The 17653-nt window shown below is 39.0% G+C and overlaps 1 protein-coding gene across 2 annotated transcripts in view; it reads right to left on the reverse strand.

Annotated features, from left to right (window-relative positions):
• The window catches only part of LVRN (laeverin), a 51460-nt gene that overhangs the window by 32345 nt on the left and 1462 nt on the right, over window positions 1-17653 (reverse strand). For both annotated transcript variants that reach the window (XR_015748115.1, XM_026673455.2), the window contains exons 2-3: window positions 3293-3435; window positions 1185-1360 (exon numbers count right to left, since the gene is read on the reverse strand). Coding sequence is in view for 1 of the 2 variants with exons in the window: in XM_026673455.2 (XP_026529240.1) it covers window positions 1185-1360; window positions 3293-3435 (319 nt within the window). In the remaining variant the exon portion in view is untranslated. The remainder of the gene's footprint in view (window positions 1-1184; window positions 1361-3292; window positions 3436-17653) is intronic.

Genomic DNA, 17653 nt, shown 5'->3' on the forward strand with positions numbered 1-17653 from the left:
TCTGGCTATGATACTTTTAACTCTTTCATGGCCACACTCTAGTTCAGAAAAAAAATGTAATTATCCTTATTTGCTGTGTTCAACTTTAATCTGCAGTGTTAAAAAATGTTTTACACAGGGTCTAAAAAAGGTTTAAACATTTGTTTTGAAAGTATTGTCTAACAACATGTTTGTTTCCATCTCTTGGCTTGAAAGTGGGGCAACATTGGTGAGCCAGGCTTAGGGCATCAGCATCATAGGTCATGAAGTTGCCATAGTTGCCAACCCCTGTTTTAGAGGCTGGTGCTTTGCTTTACAACATGTTATCTACCTATTCATTTATTATTTCATTTAGTCATTTATTCCATTTCTTAAAACTGTAGAAATGATAGTAGATTTTAGGAGAAGCCCTCCTACACTACCACCACAATACTAGATAACACAGTATCAACAATAGAGACCTTCATGTTTCTGGCTTCTATAATATCCCAAGACTTAAAATGGACAACTAACATAAAAAAACGTCATCAAAAAAGCACAACAAAGAATGTTCTTCCTGTGCCAACTCAGAAAGCTCAGGCTGCTGATACAGTTCTACAGAGGAATTATTGAGTCTGTCATCTGCATTTCTACAGTATAACTGTCTGGTTTGGCATTGCAACCACCAGGGCAAACACAGACTTCTCTCATCTGGGACATGAATTGTTTCAACTTCTACTCTCAAAAACATGCTATAGGGCACTGCATGTCAGAACAACTAGACACAAGGACAATTTTCCCCCCATGCCATCATTCTGCTAAACAACTAATTCCCACAACATCGTCAAACTATGTAAAAAGGCAGTATTACCATCATTATTCTCATCTTCTCTATTATCTATATCCTTATCTTCTTATGACTATAATTTTGTTGCTTATCACTATTGTTGCATTTACATTGAGAGTTTATGCACCGGAAACAAATTCCTTGTATATCTAATCACATTTGGCCAATAAAGAATTCTGTTCTGTTCTGTTCTATTCTAATGTTTTGTATAAAGGGGAAAATTCAAGAATACTTTTGTGCACACAGTTGCATTATACTTTTCACTGATCTATGTTACTGAATCAATTAAATTTTGGAATGTCCAGTGTAACACAAAACAATCACAAAATGCAAACACATACTGATAGATAGTATAATGTAATCTCAAGAGCTTTATTACCTGATTGCCTCTTTCAGTTGTGGTGACATAATCAAACTTACAGACCACAAAAGCAGTGATATACGTAGACATTTTCAGGGTTGTTTCAAATGTTGTGATAGTCCAGTTAATTGGTATGGTTTCGTTCATCAGTGCACTCAGTGCACTGTCATTCACATCTTTATACTCAGATATATCTATTTAAAAATAAAAGGCAATCCAAATATATGTTAGGGGTTTTGTTATACCTTCAAGTCACTTTTTGGCTCCCGGTGACTCCCTGGATATGTCCCCAACTACTGCATTTTGCAAGGTTTTTCAGAAGTGGTTTACCATTGTCTTCTTCCCAGGGCTGAGAAAAAGTAACTTTCCCAAAGTCACCCATCTGGTTTTACATCTAGAATTTGTCTTTTAGTTTCTAACCTGATGCCTTATCTCTACGCCAAAGTGGTTCTTATGTTAGCTACATATAATACATAAAATACTTCCTAAATAAATGGTGTAGTTTATTACTTTCCATATATTTCATTTTGCATTGCATAATTAAGGAATCCATAGCCCTTGTCAGGGCTCCACTTCCAACAATCCCAAAATCATGGTTATCAACTTCAGCAACAGAGATTTTCAGCAGTTATGGAAGCGGGGAGGTAAAACATATTTTTAAAATAAAGTCAAGTCAAAAGTAATGGGCCGAAATCAGTGGTGGTATGCTACCAGTTCGGCCTGGTTCGCCCAAACCGGTAGCAAAAATTCCTACCAGTTCGGCTGAACGGGTAGTAAAAAAAGCCTTCGACGATCAGCTGAGAGGAGAAAGAAGAGAAAAGTGCAGGATCAGTCCTCCCACCCGCCTCTGTGCTGTTCTCTTCTTTATCCTCTTAGCTGATTGGTGCTGCAGGCCTCAGCTGGTGTGTGGAAAGCTGCGTGGCGTGTTAGGTGCACGTGTGCGCACACTCGTGATCACCGAATGGTAGTGGACCAGGTAGGATCCCACTGCTGGCTGAAATACCTTAAAATTTCAAAACCTCAGTAATACAACTACAAAAAAGTGGCCTGCTTCTATCATACTGCATACTGATGGGAAAGATAGGCACAATATATCTGCTTGTGCCAATAATACACCAATACTCTTTTTTTTTTTCAGAGCAGAGAAGATTTAAAATTGAAATCCTTAGGATAATTCATAGTCTCTTCAAACTCTGCAATGCAATTCATAACCTCCTTCATAAACACATTTCTCCAAGACAGTCACACAGGGGTTAACTACCAGTTCGGTCATTTACGAGGTTCAGTGATTTACGATGTGTTTCCCTGCTGCCAGCAGCTCGCCTGTAAATCATCATCAGCATGCTGCGTTCAGAGAAGCAGCCTTTCAAAAAGCCCTTTTTGCCTGCTTTTTTAACTGTAGCTGTGCCTCACACGGCAGCTGAAGTTGAAAAAAATCAGGAAATAGAGATCAGGTAAGAGCCCAGGTGGGCAAAAACATCAGCAGACATAGAACCGGTTCGATGTCTGCTGCTCTTCAGAGCTACTGGTTCTACAGAGGTGGACAGAACCAGTAGAAACCCAACCCTGCAGTCACATTGATATAAAGGTTACATAGGTAAGTTGTAACATACGTAGGTAAGGTTACATTCCAATCTGCCATCAGCTATGGAACTTCACTAGGTGATTCTGCGATCAATCACTCTCTCTCACCCAACCTCATAGTTGATGTGGTAGAAATATAAAAGCAGACTTCCCTATCTCCATCTCTCATGAAAGCAACCTTCATCTTCTTAGGGGGGAAAAGCAAAGTTTTCTGGAATATACAGCCAACTTGGAGCATCTGCAAAAGATGCTAGTGAATTCAGAATCATATATGAAAGTGCTTCCTGTGTTGTAGATAGTGTGTAAAGCGTGTGTGAAGCTAAACAGATGGGCTTGATTAGTACTTGGATGGGAGATGATCAGGATTTTCCATAACTATAGTCCAAACTTGGAAGTGGAAAAAACATTACAGAAGAATTACTGTACAATGTTAACACTTCCCTATTGCTACTAAGAAAGTTACAAAATTGTGTGCTCATGAAACCAGCAGGCGTTGTACTCAGTTTCAAATAAGACATTGCTTATATTAAATATTTTCTTACCTAAAGCTGGCATATTGGAAAGTGCAACATAGCTGGGATGGTGAACAATGCTGATATTAAAGGTCGCTTTCATTGCAGGTTCATCAAAACACGGATAAACAGATCTTGCAGCTGTTGGTTGTAGCTGTGAAACAACCATCCACCTAATTAGAGTACAAATAAAAATCAGTTGAATCATTTTAAAACAGTCATGCAAGCAAAACCAGATATTTCCATAGATACCTTCAAGGTGATACTGCTCTAATCCAATCCAGTAGCCAATGAAGTTATACACACATAGCCTTAAATCCTTGATGTCATGATAAAATGATACATGGGACATTAACATCACAATATACAAGAAACTTACAGATTGCCATCCATACCTACTTTGGTTTCACCTTCCATTCAGTACAAATCACCTAATCTACCATCTATAATCAGACTTTACACTACAACCACATTTGTTCTCACTCACTTAACTGAGATGATCAATGATGAAATTAAACCAGGCATTCAGTAGACTGAGTTACCCCACCATTAAGTCCAATAGACAAAACAGTCAAGCCAGATCATTCCCAGGGAGGAGATAGCAATAGCAATAGCACTTAGACATATGCCACTTAATAGTGCTTTACACCCCTCTTTAAGCAGTTTTTACAGAGCCATATTGCCCCCAACAATCTGGGTCCTCATTTTACCAACCTTGGAAGGATGGAAGGCTGAGTCAACCTTGATATTAAAAGACAGATCACAAAAACAGAACAGCAAAACACCACTGATTATCACCTATCACAACTCAAGGCATTCAAATTCATGATTACACTACAGGCAATACTGAAAGCTTTCTCAGTCAATGGGTGGTAGGACCATGTTTGAAGCAGATCCTCATAACAAGGAACAACAGGAGAATGATGCATGGATTGGAACCAAAGACTGCAAGAAACCCAGATATCTACTTTGCCCCTACATCTACACCAACAGCATGATCACAGGCCCCAGCAACCATATATCTGTTAGAGGTGCCTTCACATGTTCTTCCTCCAATTTGATACATGCTATCATCTGCCAGCAATGGGCCTTTGAATTCAACATAAGACAGACCAGATTTTGCACTAAAGATCTAATGAACACAAGCTTGACATCAAGATTCAGAGCAAGGGTAAAGTAAAACATGTTGTAATGATGAGGCAGTTGAGTTGTTTGATCATGAACAACTGAATTATGATGGTGATCTTTATTGGAGTATAGTCTTGCATTTATACATTTTTAGTTATCCTCCATCATTGGTTAACTTTGGTTACTGCTTAACTTTCGTTACTGTTTAGTACAGTAATCCATACAATTAATTATCTCTAGTTAAAGTCTAACATATGTCTACTTCCCCTCTCTAATCCTCCTTTATCCATAGATTAGTGACTTTGTTTGCCTGAGTTGTATTTGCTTGGAAACATTCTTTATCTGAAGTTTGCCATCCGAGATTGGAACATTCCTGCAATTACAACTCTACATATCCTCGTTTTTTATTTTAAATGGAGGATTCAAAGATTTATAAATGTATTGCAATTGAAGAGGGTTAAGAGAGGAGGAAGCGGGACGAAACAATGCGAATAAATTTGGAATACATTGAATAAAACAACAGGTTGCAATTAGTACAATAATAATAATTATAGCATAAAAGAAAAACTGTCTGAGCCAAGATCAATCAGGGAGCCAGTTGGTTAGCCACTCAAAAGGTGAGTAATGAGCATGGATATTATTTTGAATGTATTATTGTAAATTGGCAAGCTCATCCTCAATAGTTTTATTCAAAGAATGAAAATGCACAGCACATCCATGGCGTCCAACTAATGTACAGAACCCTCCCTGATGGCCTAAAAGATAGTCTATGGCAAAACGCTGCTGTAAGACATCTTGATTTAAGTCTTCTATTTCATGCTGCAAATCACGAATAATAGCAGCGGTAGCATTGTTGGATTTTTCAAGTCTGCAGGTGAGACCAAGAATAGATCGTCTGTTTTCTTGAGCAATTATGCCAGGATAAAGCCTAGAGTAAGGACTCCTGAAACGGCCCCTGCCAATGCACGGCCAAATGTAGAACCAGAAGACAATTGTGTGTCAATAATGACTTCATCATTACATGTAGGCCCCAGAGAGGAACGCCGCTGTCGAGTTGATGGGAGCATACCTATTTGAACAGGTAGAGTAAAATAACTTATAGTTGCACATTGATAATTCTGAGGATGAACATTAGTGGCATATTTATCAAAAAAGAACCACATATTAGGATCCTTAAGCTGCCAACCAGCGCATATCGATCCTGTATTAGATTGATCAGAGGCATTAAAAATAGGAAAATTGTCAGGATACATATCAGGAGCTATATTAATTCCATGCAAAGGATTAAAGGTACCTGACAACCAATAGTAGTCAGAACAATAACTATAATTCCCTAGCTTTTTAAATATGTGCTGAGCAGCATCATAATCAGACCAATTATGAAGCCGAGTGTGTTTAGCGTGACAACAGAAACACTGACCCCTTGTAAATTGACTAACTTTCAAGCAACGCCAACGGATAGAATTCAATTGCATAGGGGGTGTAGAAAATAGCCAGGAGTGTGAAATAGATTGTAGTTGTGAGACAATAAATGTAGAAGACATGATCAAGTTGGGGGTAAAAGAAATTTGACCAAATGCCATTGGGGGCTCATAGTATAAAGTAATATTTGTGCCATGGGTCATAAACATGTATTGGGCGTGACGAACCCACAAATTAGGGTTAAGACGAACCACAGAAGGGTCATAAACATGTATTGGGCGTGACGAACCCACAAATTAGGGTTAAGACGAACCACAGAAGTGTCATTTTGAGCAGAAACACCATTAACCATAAACAAGAAAATACAAAGTAAAATGGTAACAGAGTTAGCAGTAATAATAGCAAAAACAGCAGCAACAAGATTTTCAGGAGTCTGAGGTAATGAGGCCTGTTGCAGTTGTTGTTGAGCTTGATATGTAGTAGATTTAACATGGCCCCAAGTGATGGGTTGCGGGCGCATCAACCTTGGAAGACAGACTTCCGTGTTTAGATGAAGATTGAAATCCGGAATCAGGTTGTGAAGGCCCTGATGCCATGCCATGATACGGACGAACACAGCGCGCTGGAACCCACACTGCTTGTCGAGTAGAAGGATCTTCCACGGCGGCATAACCGCGACCCCAGGTGATCAGCGGTGTAGGGCCTTTCCAGGTTGGATCTGGAGCTTGGCGATACTTTACCAAAGGCCTTGCTAAAGATTCAGTAGTTCGAAAATGCAAATTAACAGGTGAGTCTGCAAGAGAATCTAAAAAGGTTAAATAATTCCAAGTATATAATGCTACAGCAATGAGATTTTGAATCTTTCGCAGATGGTAAGGGCCAGACTCAGTTTGTAATTGTTTCTGAAGCAATGCCTTAAAAGTACAATGAGCTCGCTCAACTATAGTTTGATCCTGAGAGTTGTAAGGAATTCCATGCACTAAAGTAATATTCCATTTCTGACAAAAGGTTTGAAATTCCTTACTAATATAAGCGGGGCCATTGTCAGTTTTAAACTGAGAAGGCTGACTCATTACAGCAAAAGAGGATAGGCAATGAGAAATAACATCTGAAGTACGTTCATGTTTTGAAGCAGTAACCCAAAGGAAGTGTGAATGAGTGTCAATAGACGTATGAAGATAACAGTATGGCTTATAGGTTGAAAATTGAGTTACATCCATTTGCCAAATTTGATTAGCTTGGGTTCCTCGTGGGTTGACACCCACTGGAAAGGGAACTGCCAGTTGCTGACAAGCTGGACAAGCACGGACAATATCCCGGGCTTGAGATAATGAAATTTTATATTGCTTTGCAAGCGATTTGGCATTTTGATGAAAATAAGAATGACTAGCAACAGGATCAGCAAACAAAGACGCAACATCCTTTAAGGATTCATCTGCCTTCCGATTTCCTTCAGTCAAGGCATTAGTAAAGGGAGTATGACTTTGAATGTGTTCTACATACAAAGAATACAAGCGAGTTTCCAAACTATTCTTTAAAGATAAAAACAAGAATAACAAATTCTTATCCAAAGAGAGAGCACAATAAGAAAAGGGAAGAGATTGCATAGCTAAATACACATATTGAGTATCAACGATCAAGTTAATAGGTTGGTCATTGAACAATCGTAAAGCCAAAATCACAGCAGCCAGCTCAGCACGTTGAGCTGAAGTCTGCATGGCAGTAAATTTAGAATACCATTGTTGTTGAATCTGCCAGACAACCACACCCCTTGTAGGTGAGCCATCAGTAAAGACTGTAAGAGCTTTAGAAATAGGATTTCACACAAAAATGGAAGAAAAGGCCAGATTTAAAGTAGTAGTAACCACTATTCTAGGATCCTTGGGTAAAGAATACAAGTTTCCCACATATTGAGAAAAAGCTATCTTATATGATTCTGAAATCGTCATCAAATGCTCATGTTCAACTTTTGTACGAGTGAAAACTATGCTAATGAGATCCTGTCCTATAAGATGTAAGGCTTGTTTACGACCTTTAATAATCAAATCCTCTAATGCTGATTGATAAGGATAAATGTTTCTAGGCAGAGTGGCTGACAAATTAATCCATTCATGAATGTTGACCGCTTGCAGGGACACATTAGAATAAAGACATCCCATGGGCAAGGGTGTAGTGGGAAGAATAGCTAAGCAAAGTCCTATTGTTAAGGATGTTATCCTGTCCACATATCGATGCTTAAACTTATTCAATATTTCTTGAAGGCATGTTCTTTGAGGATCAGTTAATACAACTAGATCTCCTGGTGATTGTGCTCCCTTCAAAGACTGAAATAAGGGCAACATATCACCAATTGTAATGTAGAAGAATGGGCGTGCCCAATTAATAATGCCAAGTAATTTTGGCCATTGTACTAATGTATATGATTTCTGTACTTGTAATTCAGGAAGAATTGGAATGGAGGAATTGTGCAACATTCTATGTCCTAAGTAGGTATAAGGTTCTACCTTTTGAATTTTGTCTGAGGCTATATACAATCCCTGTTGTGCCACAATATCCATTAACTCTTTTAACAACTTAGATTCATCAAAATCCAGGGCTGCTATCAATATATCATCCATATAATGATAGACTAAATAGGAAGGAAATTTATTCTGAAAGGGTTGAAGGGCATTCAACAGAAGAATTACAAGGAAGAACTTGAGGAAGATTCACCCAAATCTGAATCATGAGGATACCAATGTAATCTGAATCTATTACCCCAGGCACAACAAAATAGCCCTTTTTGTGTGCAGAAGAACGAGGCAAAATTAAGCCAACTAATCCCGAAGGCAGAGGACCTTTAAATTGAGATGGAACTATTTTAATTTCCATGGGAAATTTAAACTCAATTTCCTCTTGAGTGATTAAATCGATCCCAGCGCTACCGGCTGTGGCTGGGAGGAGTGAGAGAGACTGCCGGAGGAGTCAGAGTGATGGGAAAGGCACGCTTTGGATTCTGGGTGGGTGCCACACCCATTGGCAAGTTTCCCGACCAAAACCGACATTGATTGGCCCAATGAAATCCCTTTTTACAAATAGGGCACTTCTTAGAAGGACGATTCTGAGGCATAGAAGGTGTAGAACGACAGTCCTTCTGAAAGTGGCCAGGCTTCTTACACTTAAAACAGTTACAAATTGGTCGCTGTCCTTTCTGAATAGCAGCTGTTAACATATTCATTTTATAAGTTTGTGATCCAATATCCTGGCAGACTCGCAGCATATCTGCCAGAGTGTAATGAGCAGTAGCCTTTAATGGCTGTAAAGCTCTTTTACAATCTGCATTAGCATTTTCAATAGCTAACTGGCGAAGAAGTTCACCAGCAGCTTCCTGATGATCAAACTGCTGTCTAATTGCTTTGGACAGATGCTCAACAAAGTCAGCATAAGGCTCATTGGCATTCTGTCAAATGTTTGAAAAATTTGCTCTAGGTTCTCCAGCTTGGGGTACCTTAAGAAAAGCATGAAAGGCACATTCAGAAACAATAGTTAACGTAGCTGGAGGAAGAACAACGAGTAGGAATTGTACCAAATGGTCCAGAACCAAATAGCTGCTGAACTGTATATGCTCCTCCTCCTCCTAAAGCAGCAGCTTGAGCATGTCTCATATATTCACTCTCCCAAACCACATATTGCATGGATGTTAAAATCATACGAAATATTTGCTTCCAATCTTCAGGGATCATTGTATAACCATTTTTTATTCCTTCTACAAGTCCTCTTGTAAAATTACCACTAATCCCATAGTCTGTAACTGCCTTTTTTAACTCTCTTAAGATCTGATAAGGCAGACCCTCCCATTCTGCTACTTGCAATCCAAGCTGTGGCCCCTGACCAGGACGATATTGTACTGGACAAACAGACAGTAATTCTGCAAGTTCTGTTCCTGAGACAGAGGCATCCCTTTTACAAGTCTCTACCATTTTCTGATAAGAAGACTGAACAATAGAGTCAGGAGGCTTTTGCTCTTTATCTGCAGGAGCTGAGGGAATTGAAGACATATATTCAGGTGAAGAAGGGGGACAAATGACAGCATTAGTATAACGTGAAGGTGGAGGTGTTACAAGAGAAAGTTCATTGTGACCAAATGTTTCAATTGGATGCCTACATAAATGCCACACATGCAAAACTTGTATTTTTGCTTGAGGTTCAGTATGCAATGTTTTCCCAATACATTCCCAATCAGTTAATTTTAAAGACCCCTTTTCTGGGTACCATAGGCACTGAGCTGCAATCTCCTGGACCAGCCTTAAGAGATTTCTCTGTGGTACCTCGGTATTATTTTTCTTCAACAAATAGCCTAATTCATCTACTTGCTTCCTTTGTTCCTCAGAAAGTGAAGACCCCATACTTACAGAAACCAAAAGGTTGAAGAAACCACAAAGGGTTGAAGGTGCACCAAATCCTTGCCGGATGAAGTAAGAGGGTCCCTGTTCGGGCACCACTTGTTGTAATGATGAGGCAGTCGAGTTGTTTGATCATGAACAACTGAATTATGATGGTGATCTTTATTGGAGTATAGTCTTGCATTTATATACATTTTAGTTATCCTCCATCATTGCTTAACTTTGGTTACTGCTTAACTTTCGTTACTGTTTAGTACAGTAATCCATACAATTAATTATCTCTAGTTAAAGTCTAACATATGTCTACTCCCCCTCTCTAATCCTCCTTTATCCATAGATTAGTGACTTTGTTTGCCTGAGTTGTATTTGCTTGGAAACATTCTTTATCTGAGGTTTGCCATCCGAGATTGGAACATTCCTGCAATTACAATTCTACAAAAACTGGAGTATTTCAACGTTCCAGGATACTCCATATTAGATCTCAAAGTCTAGAAAAGTGAGGTTTTTACAATATTGTTAAGCAAAAAACTGAAAAGGTATGGAACACAATGGATATTTTTCATACAATTATTAATTGATAAGGTATTTGTAATCTGTCTCACATTTACTCTGCATAAACAACCTATTTTCTTTTCTGTTCCCCCAATTCCCCACTTCGCCTCAAATGAATCCTATATCAGTCTAGCAGTTCTGTGCATCTGATGAAGTAAACAGCAGGTCACAAAACCTTATGCCTTTTTAATAGAAAGCATAGTCAGAAATGTCATTTCAGGTTTACGTTTTGCTTTGTTTATTTTTTCTTATTTCACTGTTATAAAGTTTTGTTTTATGTTCTTAAGTTTACATTGGCTGTTTTAAATTTTCTGCTGTGTAAGCCTCTGAGAGAGGCATTGTTTGTGGCAGTGAACAAATGCATTCCATAATTATTAGAATAATCTAATATTCCTTTCTTTTATACCTCAGAAGATATTAAGTATGTGTATATCTTATTTGGGGGGACTGTAGGAGAAGAGCTATATTAGTCTATGGTGGCAAACATTTGGAAATCCGGTCAGAAATTTCATTGTAGATTTTATACCAGCCAAAGGCTTTTATCTGTTGTATCAGAAACCATGAATCTAGAAGGACCCTCAAATTATAAGCCTATTCCTTCAAAGTGGTGCCTTCCTGCTTCCTTTCCTGCCTATCTAGAGGAAGGAACTCTCATAGGACTTGATGGAGAACATTGGTGGACAAACTGCATCTAGCTTGGCACTGTTCAGCTTCAGCCTGTTCTGTCCCACGTTGAAGATGGGAACACACCTGTCTCCCCCAATTTGCCACTTCAAGTCTAATTTACCACCCAAAGAAATGAACATATTCCAAATAAAGGTTTCATGCTCCACAATTTTGAAGACTCTACAGGTAGATGGCATGAAACATTATACAAATAAAATATATGGAGAGTTACCAGTCAGCCTGCTGAAACACTGTATTGCACAATGCACATGCCAATGTATTTGGCATTATGAATGCTATTTTTCAAAGCACATTTGTTAACCCTTAGCGTAATTAAAAATTCTTCTAAAGAAATGAAGCGTCCTTCTTGGTTTCAGAAATGCTACTTCTCTTTGGGTGAATGGAAAGCTGAGGTGCTTCGAAGCTTATGGACTCAGGCTAAATATACCTACTTGTTTTGTTTAGGTCAAAATCCTCACTTTTCAATCTTAATTACAATACAAAAAGTAGGAAAATGTAACCAAGGGCAAAGATTTAAAAAAAATACATGCAGAGTCTTTTAAACAGGCCCCAGTTTTTCATTCTTATTTTTACTTTCTCTTTAGTCATAAATGACATACATACATATATATACACACACACAGATTTATGGATAAAGATGTTGTGGAAATTTGCCAAAGAAAGGAGTACACCAATTGCAACTTTATTCTTTCCAAAAAAGAGGGACATCCCCCTCCCCCAACCAATAGAAGAGATTCTTTGGGATTGAGAGGTGGGAAATCTAGATCTGATTGATGAACAAGATTTGGGGAAGCTTTGTGTTAAACAAAGTTTTTTTTTTTAAAAAAAGTTATTTTGCTATTGTAAAACCAAAGCCAACAAGACAGATCAGCTGAGAGTTCCATTGTTAAGGAGGAGCATGGAACATGGAGATAAGCAGGCAACTGGCGTACTGGATGAATGAATGCCTGGGGTTTCTCAACTTATTAGCAAAGTTTCCTCATTGAGGCTGCCCCCCTACATCCTCACCTCCACAAATCTGCATGTGAAGAGATTAGGACTGCCTCATGGTTTTTGCTGCAACAGCATTAAAAAGGTTTTGAGGGCAGCAGAAACTTCACTGTTCTTGCAGCACTCAAGCTGATCTTATTTTATCTGTGTAAGTGGGAGAGCAAGGGGGAGGGAAGGTGGAGAGAATTTCTAGCTTTCATTTCATTATTTTTCCACTACAATATATTCCATTTGCCTTATGGTTCATGTTATAGTTTAAGTTTACCCAGTTTTAAATGTACCTTAATGGGCTGCCTGACAAATTCATATATATAAAAACTCTAGAAAAAGTACAGAGAAGAGCAACCAGGATGATTAGGGGACTGGAGACTAAAACATACGAAGAACGGTTACAGGAACTGGGCTTGGCTAGTCTAGTAAAGAGAAGGACCAGGGGAGACTTGATATCAGTCTTCCAATATTTGAGGGGCTGCCACAGAGAGGAAGGGGTCAAGCTATTTTCTAAAGCGTCTGTAGGCCAGACAAGGAAGAATGGATGGAAACTGAACAAGGAGAGATTTAACCTGGAAATAAGGAGAAACTTTCTGACAGTGAGAACAATCAACCAATGGAACACCTTGGCCTCAGAAGTTGTGGGAGCGCCATTACTTGAGACTTTCGAGAAGAGATTGGACTGCCATTTGTCAGAAATGGTGTAGGGTCTCCTGCTTGGGTTGGGGGGTTGGACTAAATGACCTACAAGGTCCCTTCCAACTCTGATACCAAACTCTGTTATATGGGAAGTTACTTGTATTCATCTGGAGTTCTGAAGCTTTGCATCGTAACGCATGGAGGTTTCACTGATTAAATTACAGTAGGAATGGCAGGTTGGTAAACTATAATGAATATTTTACATGCCACACACCATGGCAATTATGTTTTACATGATTAAGCTCTTTTCAGAGCAATTTTAAATATATAAGTATTATGCTATAAATATTATGCTTAATGTGCCTGGGTAGGAAACTCCAAGGCTGTGTTTGATTTTGGTGTAACATTGTAATATACCCAGAAAGTGTAGTTTGTAAACCATGATTTATCAGAGGAGCCCTGGAAACCCCCATCTTGATGTGGAAAACATTATCAAACTATGATGTAGATAGTCTCTCTCTCTTTCTCTCTCTCCTTTTCTCTCTTTCCCTCTTCCTTCTTTCTCTCTCTTTAAGGAATTCCCAAAAGCTCCTTCAAAACACCAACTGTCAGCCTTCAAGATCTTCCTCCTTTCCTTTGCTTCTTTTTGGCTGCCATGAGTAACGGGGGGTGGAAGGGGGAAATGTATGGGATGTAAGCTGCAAATGTTGCTAACTAATATTGTATAAACTGGGGAGGGTTTCTCATTCCTGCTTAGCTTTCTCTTCTCTGCGCAACTGCAACCCTTTATCTGAGTAAGCCAAGTTCAACTAATCATCACCACCTGGAGATGTCCGCATGATGTATTTCACAACTTTTAATGGGAAGAACCATTTGAACTGTTGGGGGTGGGAACATTTCACTCCCTTGATATATGTGATGTGCATGCTAATTTACCCAGATTCAGAATGTTCTTGTTGCTACCACTGACTTCCAGTAAAAGACATCTTTTCTCTAATTACAAGAGTCTAATTACAAGTATTTCTTTCCTGGATTTTGAACGGAGCACCAGCTGACATTATTCTGAATGTCAGGTACTGCTCCAATACGGCGTTAGTCCTCTCACAGGCCCCATTGGTTTGGGGATGGTGGGCGGAGCTTAATCCCTGGGCGGAGCCCAATAACTTCAGGAACTCCCTCCAAAGGTTCGAGGTAAATTGAACACCCCTGTCAGAGATTATGTGTTCAGGAACCCCATGTAATCTATAGATATGCAATATAAACAGTTTAGCCAATGTTTTTGCAGATGGAATCTTCGAACAAGGTATGAAATGTACTTGCTTGGAAAACAAATCAGTTACCACCCAAATAACTGTGTTTCCCCCGCTTTCGGGTAATTCCACTATAAAGTCAAAGAAACTTGGTCCTAAGTATGTTGGTCCTTTCTCGATTGAACGAATTGTAAACCCTGTGACAGTCCAATTGAAATTACCTAAAAGCCTTCGACGAATTCACCCGGTTTTCCACATTAGTTTGTTAAAACCTGAACATACTTCTGATCTGAGACCGACCCAGACCGACCCTCCTGTACCACTGCTTATTGACAGCGAACAACATTTTGAAGTTAAAGAAATTCTAGACTCTCAACGACGGAGGGGTCGGCTCCAATATTTGGTTGCTTGGAAGCATTTTCCTTCATCCCAGGCTGAATAGGTCAATGAAGAAGATGTTAGAGCCCCTAGGCTTGTCAGAGCATTTCGTTCTAATTATCCTGATAAACCCTAGATGCATGTCTCTTTTATGTTAACTGGTTATTAAATCGTGCCTTTTATCTTTCCCTCTTTTACAGGACTAACGTTTTTTTTCTAGGAGGGCTAAATGTCAGCCTTCAAGATCTTCCTCCTTTCCTTTGCTTCTTTCTGGCTGCCATGAGTAACGAGGGGTGGAAGGGGGAAATGTATGGGATGTAAGCTGCAAATGTTGCTAACTAATATTGTATAAACTGGGGAGGGTTCCTCATTCCTGCTTAGCTTTCTCTTCTCTGCGCAACTGCAACCCTTTATCTGAGTAAGCCAAGGTCAACTAATCATCACCACCTGGAGATGTCCACATGATGTATTTCACAACTTTTAATGGGAAGAACCATTTGAACTGTTGGGGGTGGGAACATTTCACTCCCTTGATATATGTGATGTGCGTTCTAATTTACCCAGATTCAGAATTTTCTTGTTGCTACCACTGACTTCCAGTAAAAGACATCTTTTCTCTAATTACAAGAGTCTAATTACAAGTATTTCTTTCCTGGATTTTGAACGAAGCACCAGCTGACACCAACTCCCTTCCACATACTGTATGCAATTTGACTTTATCTACATTGTGGTTCTCAGTTTCTTTTTTTTTTGGGGGGGGTAGTTAGTACCGGTAGGTAGTCCTCTCTTAACTCCCACATTTGAGACCAGCAAGTCGGTTGCTTGATGACATGGTCATTAAGTGAAACATCACATGAACATAATTTTCATATTTTACTGCCAGCTTCTTCATTGATTCTGCTTCTGAGAAGCTGTGAAGGTCGCAAAGGTCAGCACCATTACAAACATGTTAAACAGGGTAGTTGTTAAATAGGGAGTACCTGCATTATTTCTGGATGTAAAAAAAAAAGTTATCCATTTTTATTTTATGTATTAGCACCACATAGGAGTCCAGACAATTGCAGATTAGTCAACACAGCATGCTCAATCCATCCATACTTAGCAGAATATATGAGCCCCACCTATAATACTTCACAATTTCTATTTGTTCAAGGAAGTAAAAAGTGAGCCTGGTCCAACCTAGTGTTTTCCAGATGTGTTAGATGACAATTCCAGGAAAGAATAACCACACAAGTCAGAGAGAGTGCCAGGATAGGAAAGAGTGCATTAGTTATTAGCATGTTTCAAAACACACTGCTATTTGAACAGTAAACATACTGCCAAATGAGGAGAGGAGCTGACCTTATGTCTCACTTGCTCAGAAGATAAAACAACATGGATTGTCAAGGGCATTACACAAAAAGAAAGGTGCTTTGTTTTAATTTCAACAAGTTTTCAAATAAAAGAATGCTCGCCTTGTGAAAATAAATAACAAACATCTTGACTTCAGCTTTGATGCATCTTGCAAAATGTTACTGCTCATTTTGGCCTCCTTTCCTACTAACAGATCCATCCCAGATTGTAATTTGCTACAACCTCTCTTGTCTTTTGTATCATTCTATGGGAAATTATTCCGAAGCGTTATCTGTGATGTTTCCAGCTTTACAAGTTTGTTTCCTCCAGCCCTGTTTTTGCATGCAATTCTTACAAGTTATTTTGACATTCCTTCTTCTTTTTAAACAAAGTAGTGATTAAGGTGCTGGCCTAGAAACCAAGAGATGAGTTCTAGTCACATTTTAGGCTTGAAAAAATGACTGATGACCACTCACTTTTTCTCAGCTCAACCCACTTCTCAGGTTCTTGTTGTGGGGGAACTAAGAGGAGGAAGGAATATTAGATAAGTTCTTCACCTTGAATTCCTTATAAAGTAATAAAGACAGGATAAAAATCTAACAAAATAAATAAATAATTTGTGAGAATGACATCCTTCTAAAGGAGAAGGGGTGCTGACTGCCTTGTCACATGCATTACACTACTGAATTTATTTCACTTTCTTTACTTTGTGGTTTATTCCTCAATGATGACGTAGCCTGTGAAATTCTTACCTGTCTCACATGCCAGGGTTATGTGGGAAAACATCAGGTAAAGGCATCCATATGGCTGACAGGCAATGGCAGCAGAAATCACTAAGCAGTTACATTAGGACCGAAAGATGGAGGCATCATTGTGCAAAAAAACAGAGGATCTCAGGGAGAAGAGAGCTGAGAAATCTACCTTTCATCCTACTGGCACAATCTAATCAACTACAGAAAGGTAAGAAAGTCATCCATGCCTCTTTTATGCGCTCTTTCCATTGGAAATTTTGAGATTGTTCAAACTGACAGTACAAAAATTGCCCCAGTTCTACAATACTGATGATCTTTTTGACAATTTTTTACTTTTTATCTAGACAAGTGCTAACAGGATTTAAAAAGCAAATTCAAGCATGCCCATTTTTCCATTTAAACAGTTTTGCCAAACATTTCCCCAACTCGCAATAAAATAGCACAATAAAATACTTGAGGGGGCTCATACAAAAATGGGGGGGAGGTTTTTAATCTATTTTCCAAATCACCAAAAGGCACAATGCGAAACAATGGATGGAAACTAACCAAAGAGAGAAGCAACCTAGGACTAAAGAGAAATTTCCTAAGTGAGAGCAATCAACCAATGGAATATTCAGAAGTTGTGGTGCTCCATCACTAAAGGCTTTCGAAAAGAGACCATCTGAAATGATATAGGATCTTCTGTTTGAGCAGGGAGTTAGACTAGAAGACCTCTGAGGTCTATGTTCTCTATGTTCTAAATTGGGTGCTTCACAGCAGAAGCAATAAAGCTGGCTGGACCACACAGGCATTAAATTCAGGGCCTGTATGATTAAGCTGCACCATTGTTCCATCCTGTATCTTTTCCCCCCAGGAAGAAACAATAAGTAGCTAACACCGCAGCCGCTA

The sequence above is a fragment of the Notechis scutatus genome, chromosome 2, assembly GCF_049901735.1.
Source record: "Notechis scutatus isolate UNSWTSFEM ecotype Mainland chromosome 2, rNotScu1.2, whole genome shotgun sequence".
In the NCBI taxonomy this organism is placed as follows: Eukaryota; Metazoa; Chordata; class Lepidosauria; order Squamata; family Elapidae; genus Notechis; species Notechis scutatus.